Source organism: Lemur catta, chromosome 3 (assembly GCF_020740605.2).
Source record: "Lemur catta isolate mLemCat1 chromosome 3, mLemCat1.pri, whole genome shotgun sequence".
Taxonomy (NCBI): Eukaryota; Metazoa; Chordata; class Mammalia; order Primates; family Lemuridae; genus Lemur; species Lemur catta.
The window spans coordinates 33019878-33040357 of record NC_059130.1 but is presented as its reverse complement, the minus strand read 5'-3'; the positions used below and the strand labels follow the sequence as shown (position 1 = coordinate 33040357).

Sequence of the window (20480 nt, the reverse complement as noted above, 5' to 3'; positions counted from 1 at the left end):
GTGCCAAGCAGCGCTCAGACCCATCCTGGAGGGTCCCACCTGATGCTGCAGTGAAGGTTCCATAAACTCCACGCCTGGTGCACTCAGTTTGAGTCTTAGTATTCAGACTGGGGTGGGAGCCGACTGAATGGGAAAGACCGGGACGGGCAATGCATCCTACAGCATCATCAAGCTAGGAAGTTGAAGTCTCCGAGGGGCAGATATACAAGATATCTTTTTGCTTGTAGGTGAAGTCTCCAAGGGAGTGGGTTTGATAAAGTCGGGGTTGGGTCTGAATCCAGCTCTGCCACGTCCTAGATGGGAAAGCTTGGGCAAGTTACCGCATCTTGATGAGCCTCAGTTTTCTCATTAGTCAGCTGGAGCTATACTTACTTTACAGTGTTTCTGCGCAGGTTACATCTAGTCCAGGGCCTGGCACCGTGCAGGGGTTCAGGAAATGATCCCTTATGTCATGCCTCCCTGTCAATCTCCCCTGTTAGGATGTCTGTCGTTCCTCCGCTCTGGGCCGGTTTCTATAAGTCGCAGGCGCTGGGAGCTGCCTCCGGAGCTGACTTGCCAAACCCAAGCTCAGAGCCCGGCCTTCCCCAACTGCGCGCTGTGGGAGGCGCCTGGGCGAGATTTGGGAGCTCGCCAATGCAGACAGGTATTTCCAGTCCGGCGAGAGAAGAAATGGGTGTAGGTGGAATGGGGAGAGGGGAGGAGATCGGATGAGCCCGGGACGAGGAAGGATCCCCAGGGAGGAAGGCGGGGAGTGCGGCTCCACGCCTGGTGCTCCTGCCCCCAGGCTCAGATTTCAACTCTAGTTGCCGCCTCCGCGGCTCGCCCGTTAGGAGAGGGGAGAGGGTCGCAGGTAGGTTACAAAGGAAGGAGGGCGTGCGGGGAGGCTGCTGCAGGGCCAGCTCCAGCAGCCCGGGAACACCGGCCTGACTCCGGGGCCCCTCTTGCTGGCGGCGGGAAGCGGCCTTTCCAGCCCTGGTCGTGCAGAGCTCCGCGAGGGGGCGACCTGAGCCCACGTGCCACGGAGCCCTTGTCTCCCGAAACTACAACTCCCAGGCCGCTCAGGGGTCCCGCCCGCCTCGCCTCGCCTTGGGTCGGCTCCCATTGGCCGCCCAGGGAGGGGATTGGCGGTCTCCAGGGCGACGGGAGGCGCTCGGGGCATCCGAGGCGGGGAGGCGGGTCCGCCCCCTATTGTGTGGCCGCGCGAGTGGAGCCCAGCGGAGCTGAGCAGGTGAGGGGGGCGTCCTGGGGGGATGGAAGTGGGGTGCTGGCGGGGGCCGGGAGAGCAGTGCGGAGTTATGGGGGACAGGAGCAAGCGGGGGAGTTCCGGAGAGAAGTGGAATTCTTTGGGGGAGCAGAACTAGGGGAGTTCTGGGGAGTGAAGTGGAATTCTTGGTTGGTTGGTGGGTCGGTGGGGGTTCCCGGAGAACTGCAGGAGTTCTGAAGGTAATGTGGGGGAGTTCTTGGTGGGTTCCAATAGAAAGGAGGAGTTCCAGGGGACCGGAGAATGCGAGGGAAAAGAGAATTGTTTGGGGTAGCCTATCAGGGTTGTATTGTGGGCTGAGGCAGGAGAATTCCAGGGAGGGGAATTCCAGGGAGGAGAGGATGGGGAGAAGGGGGATGGGGATTCTGGGGGAGACGGGAGGGAGTTCTTGGCAGCATAGATGACCTGCTACAGGGGGAGATCAGGTGTGAGAAACTGGAATTTTGGGGGGACTGTGTAGTAGGGGTAACTGGGAAGGGAGGACAGGGAGACTGAGGGAGTGCTGGGTGCCAGGTCTAGAAAGGTGAGGAAATGGGGAGGGCTAGGGAAGTTGGGAAGATCCTGGGAGATGGGGAGGAATTCCGGGATGCCTGGGTCACTAAGGGTCTTGGAAAACTGAGCCAGGAGAGAACTGGGGGTTCCTATATACTTGGAAAATGGTTTTTCAGGGAAGTATGGGCGAGCTGTTGGGGACAATGGGAAGCATGGGAACGTTGCCAGTGAATTGCAGGAGTTAGACATGGAGGGACATTAAGTAGAGGCAGGGGTCAGACTGCCATGTGGAGGATGTTTCATAGCCAGTCCTGAACTGTGAGGCCAAGAGTAAGGTGGAGGCCTTGAGCAGAGTCTACTTGGGTTCACCAGGCCCAGGTAGGGCCCTCTGGCTCACTGTGACTGCCCCAGGACCTGTGGGGCTGGGACTGTCAGGAGTTCCCAACCTCTGTGCTTCAGGGCTCATTCTGTAGACGTTAGGGATTCATGGGGTTTTTTTGGCTTCTTGCAGATCATGCCCCTAGGGTTGGGGAAGAGAGGGCCTGGCAAACCCTGGCACCCTGAGGATAATGGAAGGGAGTGAGTGGGAGGGATTGGAGTGAGGCTCTTGGGTGGTGGTGCCTGGCAGATGGAGCACTGCCTGGCAGCATCCTGAAGAGGAAGTGGCGCCAGCCGCCAGCCCCAGGACCTGCCCAGACCTGGAGGATGCTGCCTGGGCCCCCTTGCCAGCAGGTGTGGGAGGCAACTCCTCCTCTCCCAAGTGTCTGACTCATTCCCTGCCAAAGCAGTGTTGGGAGGCTGTTGGAGAAAGGCCACAGAACCCCCAGCTTCAGGGCTCTTCACAGAGGGCTGGGGAAATGGGCAAGGGATAGTGTGTGTGTTGGGGGTGCCCTGGGACCACTTTCTGGTGTTAAGGGGACTGGATTCGAATTCACGATTTGCCTTTGACTGGCTCTCTGCTTCTGAGCAGAGATCCTTGGGGTCCTTATTTGTCACAGTGGGGTAGAAGCAATAATACTGATTTCATCACGCTCTCTGCCACCTTGTTGCAAAGAAAGAAGCGCGAGGAGGCTGGCCATGAACATTGTGCTCTCCCATACTTCCCTGAAAAGTCTTTTTCCAAGTGTATAAGGAACTCCCAGTTCCTTCCTGGCTTAGTTTTCCAAGACCCTTAGGAACCCAGGCATCCCCAGAATTCCTCTGTTTCCTGAGATCTTCCCAACTCTGCTGGCCTCCACCGTTTCCATACTTGTCTAGCCTCCTCACCCAGCACTCCTCATTCCTGCATACTTCCACCCCAGCTCTTACTCCCCAGGGCTTCAAGATCTCTGGCCTCTTTGTCCACCCATCCCCCTTATCTGCTTTCCCTCCCTTCTCTTCCTCAAGCCTTTCTCTAATTGTGGGCTTTCTTCTGGGCTCCAGCATTGGCCAACTCTGCATGTTGCCTTGCACTTTGCATTTAGATTTGGTGGTTCTCCAGAGAGCAGCTTCCTCGGGCTGTTACATGAGCCAAGCCCTGACTGTCCAGAAGAGTGAGAGCTGACACCTGTTCCCTGAGGCCAATCAGCAGGATTGACCCTGGGCTTGCTGGGCTGTGGCCATCCCTCGGCCCCTCCATCTGGGCTCCTGTGGCTAGGAGGGGCCGGGCAAGCAGGCCAGCTGGGCTATGGTGTGGTCCCTCAGTCTGGCCGTCCTCAGCCTGATCATCAGCCAGGGGGCTGACGGTGAGCTGGACTCCTGGGGCTCAGCCTTGGGGTGGGGGTGCTCCCCATGGGGTTCTCTATGAACATGGGAGGGTAGGGGAGGGATAGGGTTGGTCCTGGAGACCCTGGGGGTTCTTTCAATCACCCAAAGTCCTAAGGAGCCTACAGAGATACTGATGGAAACTCCCCTCCCAGCCCTAACTCTGGCCCCTGTTGTGCCCTCATGCCACCCACCATGCAGGTCGAGGGAAGCCTGAGGTGGTGTCGGTGGTGGGCCAGGCTGGGGAGAGTGTGGTGCTGGGCTGTGACTTGCTGCCCCCAGCCAGCCGGCCCCCTCTGCATGTCATCGAGTGGCTGCGCTTTGGATTCCTGCTTCCCATCTTCATCCAGTTCGGCCTCTACTCTCCCCGAATTGACCCTGATTACGTGGGTAAGAGTTATCCTCAGGTGGGAGGTAGGGGGTATCCACAACCAAGGTGGCTGGGTAGATCAAAGGGCAGGGATGACCACTTGTTGACTGCTCTGTCCCTGCCCCAGTCTCATCACCAGCTCCACTGCCTGAACTCTGCTTATAAGCATGGCCCTGCTCCCAAGCAGTGTTCATTCATTGAAGGATTCATTCATTTACAAACACACACACACACACACTATAGCTGTGCTATTTAGAACTCCGTGTGGTCTGTTCCAAAGGCGATCCTGCAGCCCTATTCCAAGTATCCATCCTAATTCTGTAATTGTGCTTTCTAGATCTCATCATGAATCCCCCCAGACTCCATCCTGATCTTCTGTAGTCTCTCCACTTGGCCCTATCCTGGTCCTGGCTCCACTATCTGCCCGCTCCCCTGTCCTGCCCTCCCTCACGATCTTACATGCTAGTTTGGGGGTTCTAGGCTTCTAGGGAGTGGCCTTATGGGGGAGTGGGGGGGGCTGTGACCTTTCTGCTTCTCCAGTGGGGGCTCAGCCTGTTCCTGAGTACAGAAGAGCTTGTGCACAGAGAGGGTGGGCTGGGGAGGGGCTGGGTTCCCCAAGGTCAGTGAATAAATGGGGTCTGTCTGAGTTGCTGCTTCAGGTAGCTCCTGTATAGTCTTAAAATAATGTAGAGGCCTCCCTTGGGTGGGGGGCTCTGCTGCACCCCAGCTGGCTCCCTAGAGTGACTCAGCTTCCTCTTAATCCTGGATGGAGCCTTAATCTGAGTGGCTTAGCCTCAGGTCTCAGAGGGCAGTGTGGGGGTGGGGGCCTAAGGGTAGGTCTGGGCATCTGGGCCAGAGACAGTCCTGTTGCCCCCTCTTCAGAGGGGAAACCCAGGAAGGGCCACCTGGGAGGATGTTGATGGGGGGGAACTCCCACCTTTTCCCTCTTTAGTTCAAATCCTGAGGGAAACTCTGGGACTGGCTGAGCTCTTGCCATGGGGTGGGCTGAGCAGAGAAGGGAGGAGGTACAGGCAGGTGCTGCAGAGGGGAGAGTTTATTTTCAAACTGGGGACAGTTATTGGCAAACAGCCTGGTGGGAGTGTATGTGTCTACACAAGCCCATGGGAATGGATGAAAGCGGGCCCCAATTAGCACAAGTGGAGAAAAACCGGCTGTGCCCGCCAGCCCTCCCTTCCTGCCTCTGCCTGCCCAGCCTGGGAGGGGTTTGGGGCCTCCAGCTGAGGCTGGGCAGATTCAGAATGTTGCCCGACTGAGAGCAAGTCACAGGGGAGAAGGAGGAGGGGTGGGAGAAGAGCTTTTCCTGGGACTCCACTGGGGAGGAGTGAAGCTCTTCCTTCTCTCCAGCTTCTGGCCTGTCTTGAGGCCCCTCAGGCAGACAAGCCACTGGATGGTTAGCAACCTCGTCTACCTGAGGGTTTTCCTTCCATCTCTGTGTTGTTCCTTGACCTGTGAGGGCTGTGAGCAGTAACCTCTTGTGCTGTCTTCTTACCCCTACCCGTTGCTCCCACCCCTGCCCTGGTCTGGAGCTCCTGGTCAGGCCAGAACTAGTTAACGGAGTTGGGACCCTGGAGGGAGGCCCCCCACGCCCCCCCAGCCCATTAACCCTTTTACTGCCTGGAGTCAGGACCCTGGAGGGGGGCCCCTGAGCCCATTAACCCTTTTACTGCCTCTCAGTGTAGCAGGGGCCTCTCAGCCTTTGTGTAGGGGACTCGGAACTGCAGTTGCTAAGCAACAGAAGGTAGAGGTTGCTAGGGACAATGCTGTTCTGTCATAAACCCTCTGGGCAGTGAGGGGAGATGGGACTGTGGTGAGGCTGGTGGCCTAAAATGCGAGAGACACTGTTGGAGCATTAGGGGTCACATCAAAGGGAAAGATTCCAATCTTTGAGGACTCTAGAAGCCATCTAGCAGAGGGGACTGGATTTGTCAACTAGTACAAAAGTAGTAAAAAGCAATATAAAACAAGCTAGGACTACATGGTAGGATTAAGTTAGCTTCTGTGTATAAGCACCCAGCACTGTGCCCACAGAGTGCCTGCGTGGTGTGAACCCATGACCAGGCCTCCGGAGGGGAGGCAGGCTAGCTTTCATCTTTCCTGCGGGATCTTAGAGCAACTGTTCAAATGCATGGGGCAGGCTTTTGGTCTTTGATTTTTGTGGTATATTTTGGGGGAGTTTCAAGATGCCCCACACAGCAGAAGGGACATGTGTTTTCTCTTTGTCCTGAGTTGTTTGATAAAAATCAGTTCTCTTGTTCTGCACTTAGAACTCCCCTGCTTATTCTAGTCATCTCCCTTTACCACCTTTTATCCTTTAAAACCCTCTGCCTAGTCACATCTTCCCGGAAGCCTTCCTTACTCCTCTTGCTTCATAGTGCACTGTCTGGGCACAGTTAACACCATTTTTTGAACTTCTGTGTGAATGTGCATTTGCCTGTGTATCTGAATGTGGGTTCCCTGCCTCCTGAGGGCTTGAAGGAGCAGAGACTGTCTCCTGTCTCCTTCATGCACCCCTGTGTGGGGGAAGATCTGAAGTCCATCAGGCTTTGGCCCTGCAGGTGGAGGGAAGGTCTCAAAGAGATGGCCCCGCACTCAGGAGGACTCAGGACTGCAGCCCTGGCGATCTTTCTGTTCATCTGTAACACTACAGGTCTAGTAGATCTTGCAGAAAAGTTAGGACATGCAGTATGCTTCATTGGATATTCTGATTAACAAACATTTGGAACTGTTACCCGTTGGCTACCAACATCTCCCAAGTGAGAATACACTGTTTATGCTCAGTGGCCTGAATGTCACTTGATCCTAACCCCAGTGTTCAGTGGAAAGTACACTGCATCTGGAGAGAGAAGGCCTGGCGTTTTCACTTATGAGCTATGTGATTTTGGATAGAAACTTAACAAACATCAGTTCCTTCATCTATAATGAAATTCTTGGGAGGACTAAGTATGGTGACGATGCCTAATGTTTTACATGGCTCATATTCAGCACTCAATCTCCCTTCCCTCTTCTTCCTCCTTTGTAGAGCTAGAAGATCATGGGATGTAGAAGAGGCTGTAGTCTGGGGCCTGCAGGGCTCGGTGGCCAGGCAGATTAGGGTTCTTGAGGAATCCTGCTGGTAGGTGGAAAGGGATGATTATGTTAAATATTTACCCGCTAGGACTAGTCTTATCTCCTGGGTGGAGATTGAAAACACCTAGCCCTTGAAGCAGGTCCACCCATTCCAGAGAATCCACACCCCTAAAACTCATTCTTAGTAGAAAAAAGACCCTTGCCTAAGATCACAAAGCCAGCCTCAGTTTGATCTTTCTTCTCTTTTTCCCTGAAGGCATTAGGGGCACGGCAGGCTTAGATTCTGTTTCAGAAAGATCACTCTAGAGGTAGAATGGAAGCATGCGGGAGGGGCTTCAGGATTTCTAGTATTAGGAAGAGCTGGGATGGGCACAGTGCTGGTTGGTTGTGTTGGGCATAAAGCTAAAGGACTTGTCTTGGAGCTGCCTTTGCATACCCCATAAAATTTAGAAAATGCTCTTTGTCCATATCAGAGGTCAAGGTGGGGTGAGCATCTGGTGACTGGAGGGGCGTAGCCTGGAGGCAGGAGACCTGCAAGTAGGCTATTGGAGAAACCCAAAGAGACATACTACAGGTCTAAAGGTGAGGGTGACAGAGAAGGAAAAACATATTTAGGATGTTCAATGAAGGTTCAATGAACACATGGACATGTAGGGTAGCAGGGGTCTAAGTAACAGCAGGTTTCTGGTCAGGTGACTTGGTACGTGGTGATGCCGTCCACTGAGGTAGGGAGAGAAAAGGGAAAGGATGTGGGATCGGGTTAGGGACAGGGCCAGGGCTTCAGTGCAGGCTTCTGATTCCAAATCTGAACCTCATTTATTTGGTCAAGAACATTTATTTGAGCACCTCCTGATGCCAGGCACCATGCTGCAGGCCTCCCCTACATTATCTCTCTCCTCTGCCCCACCCCTATTTTTTTTTCTTTCTTTCATTTTTGCAGATGAGGAAACAGAGAGGTTAAGTCACTTGCCTAAAGGAGTGCACAGCAGAGCTGGACTTGTGCCTAGGTCCATCTGGTTGCCCAGTGTGTGCCTGTCTCACTGGGCTACACTGCCAGAGACCCACAAAGCTGCCTCGGGTGCAGGGCTCCATCCTGGGAGGGTGCTGAGGGATTGGGAGGACACCCTCAGCCTGAGTCTGGTGGTGTGGTGTGGATGCTGACTAAGGGTGGGATGGAGACGTATGCTTGTGCTGTGGTTGTGTGGCTTTGCCGAGCTATACGTGGTCAGTCAGCTGGGGCCCGAGTGCCCTGGGGCATAGAGGGGATGGGATGAGGCTGCTGACTTAGCTGCCTGGCTGGGCTGGACTCTGGCCACCCTAAGGCGCTTAGGCTGCTGATAATAGTCCTGAGGGATTAGGGGCTTTGGCAGGCAAGGTCTGGGTCCCTGCTAGGGCCTCAAACACTGCTGAGGTTTTCAGGGACAGAGTCCTCTGGCAGGAGGAGTACTTCCGGGAACCCATGCCTTGTCCCTACAAAAAAACCCCTGGGGTGGAGGGACAGATCCTGTAAGAATCCAGAGGAGACTAAGTGCTGGCTCTTCAACTTCCTTCCCCCAACACTGCTGGGAGCCGGCTGCAGTCCAGTGGAAGCCTTCGTCTACCTGCTGTCCCTCTGGGTTTCTCTTTGTGTAGATTGGGTCCCAGCTGTTGAAGGGCAGGAACAGTCAGAGGGGCTGAATGGAGGGATTTCCCCTGGCTGACCCCAACCCCATCTGTGCCTCTCTGGACCCCACTCGCTCAGGGTAACTGGGAGAGACTGTGCCTGCTCTTGGCCACTGAGAATGACCATTATGACTAGGGATTTGGGGCTCCTATGGGGCCGCTTCAGTACCCCTGATTCAGGGCTCCTCCCCCAGGACGAGTCCGGCTGCAGAAAGGCGCATCTCTCCAGATTCAGGGGCTCAGGGTGGAAGACCAGGGCTGGTACGAGTGCCGCGTGCTCTTCCTGGACCAGCACAGCCCTGAAGACGATTCTGCTAATGGCTCCTGGGTGCACCTGACAGTCAATTGTATGAAGCTGGGGAGCAGGTGGTGGAGAAGGGCAGAGAGGAGAATGGTGGGGACCTCTGGCTGGTGGGAGAAACGGGAAGAGGGAGTTCTTTTTCCATCCCACAAGCAGTTCCAATGCCCTACCCTTCCTGGCAGGCCTTGTTTGCACACTTAGTGGTTGTATCTCATCCCTCCCCTGGCTCCTGCGCTTTCAGTTCTTCAAATCTAAATCCAATCAGTCTCCTAGGCTCTATGTCAGGAACTTCCTCTCCGTCTCTCTGCCCTGCTGTCTCCCTGGCCAAAGTAATGGGTCAGGGAGAGGGGGCTCTTGGGCCCTGAGAGAAACGCAGCTCACATATACACAGCATGTTGTATTTTCAAAACTGCTTTTTACCCAGCTCCTCATTAATTCTCTCTCAACCCCCGAGAAGGAAGGAAGTCATAATGATTCCCATTTCATAGGTGAGACTGGGGCACAGAGAGGCTGGGTCATGCCCTGGTTAGGGGCAGAGTGGAGTCTAGGACCCAAGCGTCCTGACTCCCAGAACAGTGCTCTCCCTGAGGGTACTTAGCTCTCCCCTGCCCTGGCACCCGGCCCAGGCTCAGCCCCCGGTTAGTGTGTGGGGATGGGCTGGTGCAATCCTCACTTCGCTCTTGGCGCAGCAGACAGGGTGGCCCTGGGCTGGGGATTCCCATGAAGCTGGGTGGGCTGGCGGGCAGAGGGTACAGGCCTGAGTGGTCTGTCTCCCTGGCCCTCAGACGCTGCTCTTTGGGTTGATAGTGCCTCTGGCAGCCCCTGATGCCTCTCTGCCCTGCAGCACCCCCTCAATTCCAGGAGACGCCTCCCCCAGTGCTGGAAGTGCAGGAGCTGGAGGCTGTGACCCTACGTTGTGTAGCCCGGGGCAGCCCCCAGCCTCACGTGACTTGGAAGCTTCGAGGACAGGACCTTGGCCAGGGCCAGGGTCACGTGAAAGTGAGTCCTGGGGCTGGGTAGCGTGGGCCAGATAGAGTGTGAGGGGAAGGTGGGGGCCTGGGTACAGGGCTGGAGGACAGAAGGGGCAAAGGCCAGGCTGGAAGATGGGCCAGAGGAGGGGCTTTGCCTTGGCTTCCCTGAGCCTGGGGAGCTGCCTCCCTCTGCTGGCCAGCTTCAGAAGTGCAGAGTCTGGGGCCGGCCGGGAGTCCGCGGTAGGAGGAAGCACTCCTCCTACTCACCCACTCCTTCCCTAGGTGCAGAACGGAACACTGTGGATCCGGAGGGTGGAGCGAAGCAGCTCTGGGGTTTACGTCTGCCAAGCCTCCAGCACTGAGGGCAGCGCCACCCACGCCACCCAGCTGCTAGTGCTAGGTGCTCTCTGGCGGGAGGGCTGGGGTCCAGGGACACTTACGTAAGAGGACTGACCTGTGGCTGGGGCGGAGCACACAGCAGGGTGGGGAGGAGACTTGTGCCTGAGGGTAGGGCCCCGTGGGGGGGGGGCGGGGACTCTCAACACCGGCTGCTGCTCTGAAACCAGCATCTTAATTTGAAAAGGCTCAGTACATGCACAAATCGCTATTTAGTGCTCAGCAGTGTGTTACAGTGGAAAGGGTATGAGTGCTTGTGTTGGGCATGAGCCACGTAACCCCTGACTCCAGTTCCCTCGTCTTTATAAAGAGATTCGTATCCACCTCTCAGGACTGTTACAAGAATTTCTTTAGGTTCAGCTGAGCACAGTGAGTGGCACATGGTAATTCCCGGCCAAGGCGCTTCCTGCTGAAGGAAAGCTGGGTAGCCTGAGGCCTGGACTCTGCCTTCAGAGAGCCTATTACCTATGTGGGGAGATAAGACATTAGTCCAATTATGGAGAAACAGCGAAGTGTTTTTCTGCATGGTACTGAAAGGCAGTGCCATGCAGTGGCTAAGGGCGTAGTCTCCGGCATCAGGAAAGCCTGAACATGAATCTTGCCTCCCTTGCTGTTCCTGGGCAAGTCACCCCAGTCTCTCTGCCTCTGAGCCTTCGGTTCATCATTTATAAAATGGAGATGATAATTCCCACCACAGAGGTTCTTGTGAGGATTCAGTGAGTCAAGCAGGTAAAGTGCTTGGCACTTTGAGCCCGGCATGCTGTAGGTGCTCTACACACCTCAGCTTGTGTCCTTACCTCTTATTACGGACTACTCAAGCAGAAGGGGCCCGGGGAGGGGAGGGCAGTAGAGCTGCAGTAGTCAGAGGTTTTGCAGGAAGTGTGTGGCTGGGCCAGGCCAGGCCATCAGGAAGGGCATTCCAGACCAGGGCACAGAGAGCAGAGGCATGCAGATGGGGTGAGCCTGGCATGGGGGACAGCCAGCTGTCCATACTAGCCTGAAACACTTCCTGAGGGTTGACATGGAAAGGTGGTTGGCCAGGTAAGGAGGGGTTGAATCATGGGGGCCCACAGGACTGAGTCAAGGAGTTTGAGGAGCTGCTGCAGTTTCTTGAGCAGAAGTGTTCTGTGGCCAAAGGGGCCATTTCTGCATGAATGGCCACTAGAGTGGCAGTGATGGGGGAGCCCGGAGTCAGGAGGTGCTGCAGCATCTTGGGGTAAAACTGCCCTTGGGGTTAAGGCAGGAGATACAGAGGTGATGTAAGATGTGTCAGGCAGGGATACAAAGGCTAAATGGGCATAGTTAAAACTGGCTCTCCCCTACATGATTTGCAGGCAGGGGAACTGGGTGAATGAGATTGCCCCTGGTAGAACACGGAGAATTTGGGCAGGGGAGTGGGTCTCGGGGAGAGGATGAACTTTTGTCACTTACAAGGGGAAGGTTCTGTTTCAGTTCCCCAAGACCCTGTAACAACCAGCCCTATATTCCAGAGGGCAGAGCCAGGAATAACTGTAGAAGTGACCTCAGGGTTCTGGGAAGACTGTGGGCTGAGGCCACCTCCCTCCCCTGGTGCTTCCCGCAGGACCCCCAGTCATCGTGGTGCCCCCCACAAACAGCACGGTCAATGCCTCCCAGGATGTTTCCTTGGCCTGCCAGGCTGAGGCATACCCTGCTAACCTCACCTACAGCTGGTTCCAGGACAGCGTCAATGTCTTCCACATTAGGTGGGCTCACCCACATTAGGAAGGGTGGAGGTGGGGAAAATTGGTGGACAGTCTCTGAGGAGCCCCTTGGTTAGGCAAGGCCTGGATCCCTCCTCACACATGCCATATTGTAGCCGCCTGCAGTCCCGAGTGCGGATCCTGGTGGATGGGAGCCTGCGGCTACAGGCTGTGCAGCCCGATGACACCGGCCAATACACCTGTGTACCCAGCAATGGCCTCCTGCGTTCACCCTCAGCCTCCGCCTACCTCACTGTGCTCTGTAAGCCTGACCCCAGCTTCTTCCCTAGCCTGCTCCCCTGCCCTGGGCCAGGCCAAGCCCCTCTCCCCCAACTTGCCACTGCTTTCCCCCAGACCCAGCCCAGGTGACAGCCATGCCTCCTGAGACACCCCTGCCCATAGGCATGCGGGGGGTGATCCGGTGCCCGGTTCGTGCCAACCCCCCACTGCTCTTTGTCAGCTGGACCAAGGATGGGCAGGCCCTGCAGCTGGACAAGGTACAGGCCCGGGGCAGGGGCAGGAAGGTCTTAGCTTGGCGATGTTCTGATCAGAAGGATAGCTGGGTGGAGTTAGCTCGACTTAATCCAGTTCAGTGACTAGGGAACATTCGTTTTTTTTTTATTTTTTATTTTTTTAGTAGAGGAGAAAGGGGGAAGGACTCTGGGATTCTATACATTTCTTTTGTAAAATTTAGTTTGTGCTACAAGACATGTTCCATAGGAAACATTAAAGCCCCTGAGGAAAAATATCCATGGTTGAAGGTACAAGTGGTTGTGTTTCTTATTTGGGGAAAAGGTGAGAGACGATTTCTGGGCAAAATGATGGCAAAGAGCTGAGAAGCAGCACAGAAGGTTGTTTTGTGTGAGGAAGGAGGAACTGTGTGTCCCGGGAGAACATACACTTCTTGCCAGGCACTATGCGGAGACTGGGTGGGGGGCAGGGGCAAGGACGCATCCACCTTACAGTGGGCACTGCCTCGGGGGAGGACAGCAACGAGGACACTCTGCTGCAAGGCTGAGGTCGGAGTAAGTGCCTTCTGCTTAGATCGGCAACAGATTCTGGGACTTTGGTGATGGGCCTTGAAGGGTAGACAGTCATCCCACTGCTGAAACCTGGGCCCAGAGGCAGGAAATAGAATAGCACTGTTTCGGAAATAATGAATTGCCCAGCTGGGGGGAGCCGGAGTGCCTGTGGGGACAGGAATGGTGCAGAGAAAACTGGAAAGACAGGTTGAGGCCAAAAGAAGGAACTGTGGATGCCAAATTAATATTACCTTATTCCAAGGTGATTGGGACCTTTTGTCTACAGAGACTGTAAATTCCTTGAGGCCTAGTATCGCATCTTTTAATCATAGTATGTCTCCAGGGCTTCTACAATAGTACTCAGTAAATTTTTGTTGAATGTTTAAAAAAAAAAAAGTCTAAAGGCACCTGGAGCCAGTGAAGTTTTTTCAGAGGTGGTGTGACCCGTGATCAGGAATTGAGTATGTGAGATGGAATGGAGTGGGAAAAAGTGGATGTAGGAAGACAGGGTTCGGAGGCCGTTGAAATGATCCAGGTGAGAGGTTATGAAGTTGGAGTTAGGAAGACGTGAAGATGGATGGGCCTTTTGCCAGGATGAAAGGCTTGGTGAAGGTTTAGCTAGAGTGGTAGTGAGGAAAAGAGGTCGACTTTAGCAAGGACAGTGGGGCCTTTAGTATAGGAATAGGAGGTGGTTTGTGGTGGAAGATGCTGAATGTCATTGTGGAGTGCTGGGAAGACAGCTAGGCAGGGAGCCCTGGACAGCTCAACTTCAGGACTTGTGCAGTCACAGCCTCACCCAGTTCGTAGTGGTAGTGGTCCCTCGGCAGGAAAGACTGGAATTCAGAGAGGTCAGGCCTAGACATAGAGCTGTCGCCTTCCTTTAGTGTTGCCATCATGGTCTTGCCCCTGCTGAGTTTCTTTCTCCAGTGTCGTCTCCTCTTCCTTCCAGTTCCCTGGCTGGTCCCAGGGCACAGAAGGCTCACTCATCATTGCCCTGGGGAATGAGGACGCCCTGGGAGAATACTCCTGCACCCCCTATAACAGTCTTGGTACTGCTGGGCCCTCCCCGGTGACCCGTGTGCTGCTCAAGGTGAGGCCCAGGGTGGGCCAGCGCCTTAGCAGTAGCTGGTTGGGTGACTGAACATGCGGGCTGAGGCCAGGCTGATGGTGGGGTGAGGCCACACACGGAGGAGAGGCTTCCAAGTCTGTTTCCCATGGCAGCTGCAGCAGCAGTTGTTAGATGCCATCCCAGAGGTCTATGCAGAGATGGCACTGGGGAGGTGGGACATCAGTCACACACACACACCCATTAAGTAAGATTGCCTGACCGCCCCAGCTCTCACTAACCCTGACCATGCTGCCTCCCTCTCTGGAGCTCTGGAGAGGTTGGTACACCTCCGCGGAGTCCAGCCCAGCCCATCAGTCCTTACTATCCCACCATTTCCCTCCAGCCCTGCCTGCTGGGGAACACAGAGTTAGAGAGAAGCTTAGAGATGGAGGCTGAGACATGCAGTGTGTCAGGGAGCCCAGAGAAGGGGAGCCATCAACTTTAGACAGTGATGTAAAAGAGGCAGGCAGGAGAGAGGCCCCTCCCAATGCCAGACCTGGCTTGCAGGCTCCCCCAGCTTTTATAGAACGGCCCAAGGAAGAGTATTTCCAAGAAGTAGGGCGGGAACTACTCATCCCCTGCTCTGCCCGAGGAGACCCTCCTCCTGTCGTCTCCTGGGCCAAGGTAAGATCCCTGACCCAGCTCTGCCTATACCTGTGCCCACTGCTCCCCTGCCTCTTTCTGCCCCTGGCCATTTTGTGGGAAGGAGGATGTGGGGAGGAGAAAGCTGTCAGAGGCAGGGTGGGGAGGAAATGATCTGCCTGGAAAGATGAGGAGTCTCCTTGGTGAGGGGTGGCTGCGTGTGTCCTCAGGGCTGACCAGTGGTTCTGTAGGTGGGCTGGGGGCTGCGGGGCCAGGCCCAAGTGGACAGCAACAGCAGCCTCATCCTGCGACCGTTGACCAAGGAGGCTCATGGGCGCTGGGAATGCAGTGCCAGCAATGCTGTAGCCCGAGTGGTCACCTCCACAAAAGTCTACGTGCTGGGTTAGTGGCTGAAGAGTGGGCTGGGGGCTGGGAGAACCATGTGGGATGGGACGCTCAGATGAGAGATTGTGGGTGTGGGGGCCCTGGGATTATGGGTGGAAGTCAGAGGCCCTGGGGCCCTCTCCACCCTTCCTCAAGGCCCTGACCATCATCCCTCCCTCCATTTTCCCCCTACCCAGGCACCAGTCCTCATGTTGTCACCAATGTGTCTGTGGTGCCTTTGCCCAAGGGTGCCAATGTCTCCTGGGAGCCTGGCTTTGATGGTGGCTATCTGCAGAGGTTCAGTGTCTGGTACACCCCACTGTGAGTGACCTGCCCCTGCCCTTCTTCTGCTCCAGCCTTGTCTCCTCTCTCCACCCCAAATCTCTCTGGCCTCTGCCCTTCCTCCCATCCTTCTATTCTTAGCTGGCACTAGCTTCGCTGCCCTGTCTCCAGACTCTGAAGTGTTCAGGGCCCAGGTCCTGAGATCTTGGATGGTTAAGCAGAGGGAGTTGGTCGCTCTCTGGACCTCGAACCTTCCTAGTCTTCCCAGCTCATGAGGTGCCCCCCATTTCCTTGTGTCCCCCAGGGCCAAGCGTCCCGACCGAGCCCATCATGACTGGGTGTCCTTGACAGTGCCTGTGGGGGCTGCTCACCTCCTAGTGCTAGGGCTGCAGCCCCACACCCAGTACCAGTTCAGTGTGCTAGCTCAGAACAAGCTGGGGAGTGGGCCTTTCAGCGAGATCATCTTGTCTGCTCCTGAAGGTGAGGCCTCTCACCCTAGAGCAGCAGAGACAAGGGTGGGGAAGGGCTCGTGGGGAAGCCAGGATATGGGAGGAGCTGGGTGGGAGGGTGCTAGGGTGCTGGGCAGCTTGGGGTCCAGAGGGATGCATGGAAAATGTTTTGAGCTTGTCTTTAGGGTCTCTGGGAGAATGGTTGGGCACTGTGGACTGTGGAAGGCCAGGGGAGGGGCAGGATGAGGAACGCTGGGGAAACCCTCTCTCTGATCTGCCTATGGGTCCTATTCAGGGCTTCCTACCACACCAGCTGCCCCTAAGCTTCCCCCGACAGAGATACCACCTTCTCTGTCCCCTCCGCGAGGTCTGGTGGCAGTGAGGACACCCCGGGGGGTACTCCTGCATTGGGATCCCCCAGAACTGGTCCCTAAGAGACTGGATGGCTACGTCTTGGAAGTACGGCAAAGCTCCCAGGGCTGGGAGGTGCTGGACCCGGCCGTGGCAGGCACGGAAATACAGCTGTTGGTGCCAGGCCTCATCAAGGTATGTGCAGGAGGCGGTGCAGGCAGCGTCCTCCGTTCCTCAGACCCCACCTTCCCATCCTGATTTGACCATCTTCACCTCCCGCGTCCTACCTCACCCGTTTGTCCCACCTGCAAAGTCCTCCCAAATGGGGCTGGGATGGGCGGTGCGGGCCCTGACCTTCCTGGCACCCCATGCCCAACCTGCAGGATGTTCTCTACGAGTTCCGCCTTGTGGCCTTTGCCGGTAGCTATGTAAGCGACCCCAGCAACACGGCCAACGTCTCCACTTCTGGTGAGAACCTGGCGGGCGGTAAGAGCGCGGGGGATTGCGAGGGCTCCGAGTCCACTGACCCTCTCGCTCGGCCCTTGCCCAGGCCTGGAGGTCTACCCGTCGCGCACACAGCTGCCCGGCCTTCTGCCGCAGCCCGTGCTGGCCGGCGTGGTGGGCGGGGTCTGCTTCCTGGGCGTGGCCGTCCTCGTGAGCGTCCTGGCCGCCTGCCTCATGAACCGGCGCAGGGCTGCCCGCCGCCGACGCAAACGCCTCCGCCAAGGTAGTCCCTCTGCCTTCATCCCTTCCACGTGAGCACTGGGAGCCCGGCCCACTGGAAGTGCTCGTCCCATAACCCTCCCCACCCCCCACCTGGAGGGAACATCCTTCCCACCCGCGTGGTCCAGGTGCATTCCCATAGTCCTGCATTCGGTCTTGCCTACGCTTTCCCCAGCCTAGTGTTGGGGGAGAGGGTTGGCGCTTCGACCCTGGAGGAGCTTGGTTTCTCCTGTGTCACCGCCTGTTCTCATGCCCCTACAGATCCACCCCTGCTCTTTTCTCCTCCCGGGAAGTCAATTTCACAGTAAGCACCTCCCCTCCTTGGCTTCTGCCTTTCCATTGTGCGTGCCAGTATCCTCAGCTTCCTTTTCTGCACCTTCTGGAGGGGTGGGAGGGGCGGGAACTGAAGCTGGAGTGGGGTAAGAAGGGGAGTGCAGAGGCCCCAGCCTGGGGGCCAGTCCAGTGTTGCCTGTACCTTCCCTCCACCCCTTCCACCACGTTGGCCCTTTGCTCGCTTGTTTTTCCTAGCCCTGCTCCCTTGTGCACCAAACCTCTCAGGCCTGACTCTGGCTCCTGGCAGGGGGACTACTGGCTCCCTACCATAGACCCTGATCTCCTGTCCTTCCAGCTCTGCTCCGGGCTCAGACAGTCCTGACAGCGTGGCGAAGCTGAAGCTCCAGGGTTCCCCAGCCCCGAGCCTGCGCCAGAGTTTGATCTGGGGGGACCCTGCTGGACCCCCCAGCCCCCATCCAGATCCTCCACCTGGCCGGGGACCTTTACCTCTGGAGACCATTTGTCGGGGCCCAGATGGGCGCTTTGTGATGGGACCCACAGTGGGGGCCCCCCAAGAAAGGGCAGGCCCAGAGCAGGCAGAACCTCGGACTCCAGCCCGGCGTTTGGCCCGGTCTTTTGACTGTAGCAGCAGCAGCCCCAGTGGGGCACCCCAGCCCCTCTGCATTGCAGACATCAGCCCTGTGGGCGCCCCCCCAGCAGCACCGCCCAGTCCCCTGCCAGGTCCTGGACCCCTGCTCCAGTACCTGAGCCTGCCCTTCTTCCGGGAGATGAATGTGGATGGGGACTGGCCCCCTCTTGAGGAGCCTGGCCCTACTGCACCCCTAGATTACATGGATACCCGGCCCTGCCCCGCCTCATCTTTCCTTCGGCCCCCAGACTCACCACCTGTGTCCACCAGGGCAGCATTTCCTGGGGCCGCGGTAGGGGCCCGGGCCGCCCCAGAGCCCCCTTACACAGCCCTGGCTGACTGGACACTGAAGGAGCGGCTGCTGCCGGGCCTGCTCCCTGCAATCCCTCGCGGCAGCCTTACAAGCCAGAGCAGTGGGCGGGGCAGCGCTTCGTTCCTGCGGCCCCCATCAGCAGCCCCTTCTGCAGGAGGCAGCTACCTCAGCCCTGTTCCAGGAGACACCAGCAGCTGGGCCAGTGGCCCTGAGAGATGGCCCCGAAGGGAGCATGTTGTGACAGTCAGCAAGAGGTGAGGGCAATCCTTGCCCATCCCTGCCCTGGCCCGGGTCCTGCCCTGTCATCCCAGATCTTCTCCCCAGCTCTGCCCCAATACCCTGCACCTTCTCCGCTCCATGTGCGCCCTGAGAACAGGAGACCCCGTCTCCTTTTAGAAGCTTTTGCTAAGGTCCAGGGATTTCCAGGGGAAACCCATGGCCCAACCTCAGTTTGGGGACCCCAGGTTCAGACTTTACTGAACACAGTCTTTTCCTCCACCCACACCACACGTTTGTCACTTTTAACAGGAGGAACACATCTGTGGATGAGAACTATGAATGGGACTCAGAATTCCCTGGGGACATGGAATTGCTGGAGACTTTGCACCTGGGCTTGGCCAGCTCCCAGCTCCGACCTGAAGCTGAGCCAGAGCTAGGTGTGTGAGCCCTCCAGAGAGGCAGGCACTCCTGGCAGCACTGTCCTGCATCCCCACTGCCACCTGAGGACCTATCTGTTCCCAGTCAGGCCCTTCGCCCCAGGCTCCTCCACTCTAGACTGAGTCTTACTCCCTTGGTCCCTGTACTGAAGGCCCTAGGGTGCTTCACATCTGAGCATTTCTCCCAGAGAACCTCAAGGCTTCTTCTCTCATTGTCCTGTCCTCTTCTCCAGGTGCGAAGACTCCAGAGGAGGGCCGTCTCCTGAACACTGCCCATGCTACTGGCCCTGAGGTCCGTTGTGCTGCCCTTCGGGAGGAATTCCTGGCCTTCCGCCGCCGCAAGGATGCCACTAGGGCTCGGCTCCCAGCCTATTGGCAGCCAGCCCTCCACCCTGAACAGGCCACTCTGCTGTGAACACCCCTAATGTGAGGCTGGGCAAAGGCATATGGACCTGCAAAGGAGGCCCCAAGCAAGATCTAACTCCAACCTAGAGCACTGCCCCTGCCCCTGTGGTGCCCAGGCACAAACCCTGATAGTGGGCTTGTTGAGCTTGGTATGGGATGTATGTGCTGACCCCCTAGGTGAGTCCGGGGATTGGAACAGGGATCTTAGGTCTGCCCCTTTGTGTGTGCATGTGTGTGTGTGTGTATGGGTGTGGTGTTTATGGTGTGGGTGAAGTTTTTTACAAGTGAATAAAGAAAATCTGAAAATTTGTTTCTGTGTGTTATCTGGCTTTGAATCTAAGAGAGAGAGGTGGGGAAATCCCTAGGCCCTTAAAGAGGAGAGGGATCTTCCTGAATGTAAGGGGGCTCTTCCGGAATGAATAGGGGGGCATTCAACATTCATTCAGGAAGCCTTTATTGAGTGCCTACTGAGGTCAGCTACTAAAGACCAGCCACTGAACTAGATGCTGAGAACAAAGTTTATTAAGATATGCCTTTGCCCTTGGGGAGTTATTTCTAGGCAGTGAGGCAGACAAGTAAAGAAATAGTTACAGTATGATGTGATAAGTTCTATGATAAAGCTATGTGTGATTATTATGGTAGCACAAAGGAAAGAGTTCAGCTCAAGTCAACAATGTTTAGTGAATGCTTACAGCGTGTGCTAGGACAAATGGTACATATGAGGGATCCTCAAAGAAGGTGGTAATAATAGCATTCACTATGTGCCAGGCACTGCTCTAAGCTCTTAATGCATGTACTATTTAATTCTCTACAGTTCTATGAGTTAGGTAGTACTATTAGTTCTGTTTTATAGATTAGGGAACTGAAGCATAGAGTGTTTTAATAATCTGTCCCAAAGTCACAGTGGGTTAAGTCAGAGCAGGTGAGAAGCTGTTTAGGAAGGGAAGGCATCCTAGGCAGCAGAATAGCCTTGGTAAAGGCACAGGGGAGTGAAAATGCTTGCCACTTGATAGGACTGGAATATAGGGCTGGGTAGGACTTGGGAAGGGGACAGAGTGAATGGTTGTTGATGTCCTGGAAAATCAGACTCTGCGAGGGACTGTATCATAAATGAACATGGTAAATGAAGAGCTCCATGGATGGCTGTAGTCAGGATTCCACCCCAGGAAGACTGCTCAGCTGAAGCCTGAAAGGGTAGGAGGCACTCCTTCAACTGCAAAACTATGCAGCCCTCCACCCTCAGAGACAGAAGAACCCCCGCTAGCTTCCTCCTTCACTG

The 20480-nt window shown here is 56.1% G+C and overlaps 1 protein-coding gene across 4 annotated transcripts; it reads left to right on the top strand.

The window, feature by feature from the left end:
- Window positions 1-694: 694 nt before the first annotated feature.
- IGSF9 (immunoglobulin superfamily member 9) lies at window positions 695-19494 on the top strand. Of its 4 annotated transcripts, none has more exons than XM_045547066.1 (21): window positions 695-850; window positions 3217-3477; window positions 3698-3886; window positions 8810-8962; window positions 9761-9915; window positions 10170-10287; window positions 11866-12007; window positions 12121-12266; window positions 12359-12501; window positions 13976-14116; window positions 14642-14758; window positions 14968-15118; window positions 15298-15421; window positions 15687-15862; window positions 16127-16377; window positions 16566-16650; window positions 16733-16909; window positions 17167-17209; window positions 17534-18394; window positions 18669-18796; window positions 19030-19494. In XM_045547066.1, the coding sequence occupies exons 2-21, from the start codon at window positions 3420-3422 to the stop codon at window positions 19209-19211; spliced, it is 3540 nt and encodes a 1179-aa protein (XP_045403022.1). In that variant the 5' UTR covers window positions 695-850; window positions 3217-3419; the 3' UTR covers window positions 19212-19494. The 4 variants fall into 4 exon arrangements, with proteins under 4 accessions (XP_045403022.1, XP_045403021.1, XP_045403023.1 ...); XM_045547065.1 differs by lacking the exon at window positions 695-850 and adding an exon at window positions 857-1228; XM_045547067.1 differs by lacking the exons at window positions 695-850; window positions 8810-8962 and adding an exon at window positions 857-1228.
- Window positions 19495-20480: the final 986 nt, after the last annotated feature.

What these genes read in the sequence shown, in the direction of transcription:
- IGSF9 (XM_045547066.1), top strand. Translation starts at nt 3,420, where the DNA reads ATGGTGTGGTCCCTCAGTCTGGCCGTCCTCAGCCTGATCATCAGCCAG. An exon ending in AATTGACCCTGATTACGTGG is followed by an intron (nt 3,887 to 8,809) that starts GTAAGAGTTATC and finishes CTCCTCCCCCAG; the next exon opens with GACGAGTCCGGCTGCAGAAA. An exon ending in GTCAATGTCTTCCACATTAG is followed by an intron (nt 12,008 to 12,120) that starts GTGGGCTCACCC and finishes GCCATATTGTAG; the next exon opens with CCGCCTGCAGTCCCGAGTGC.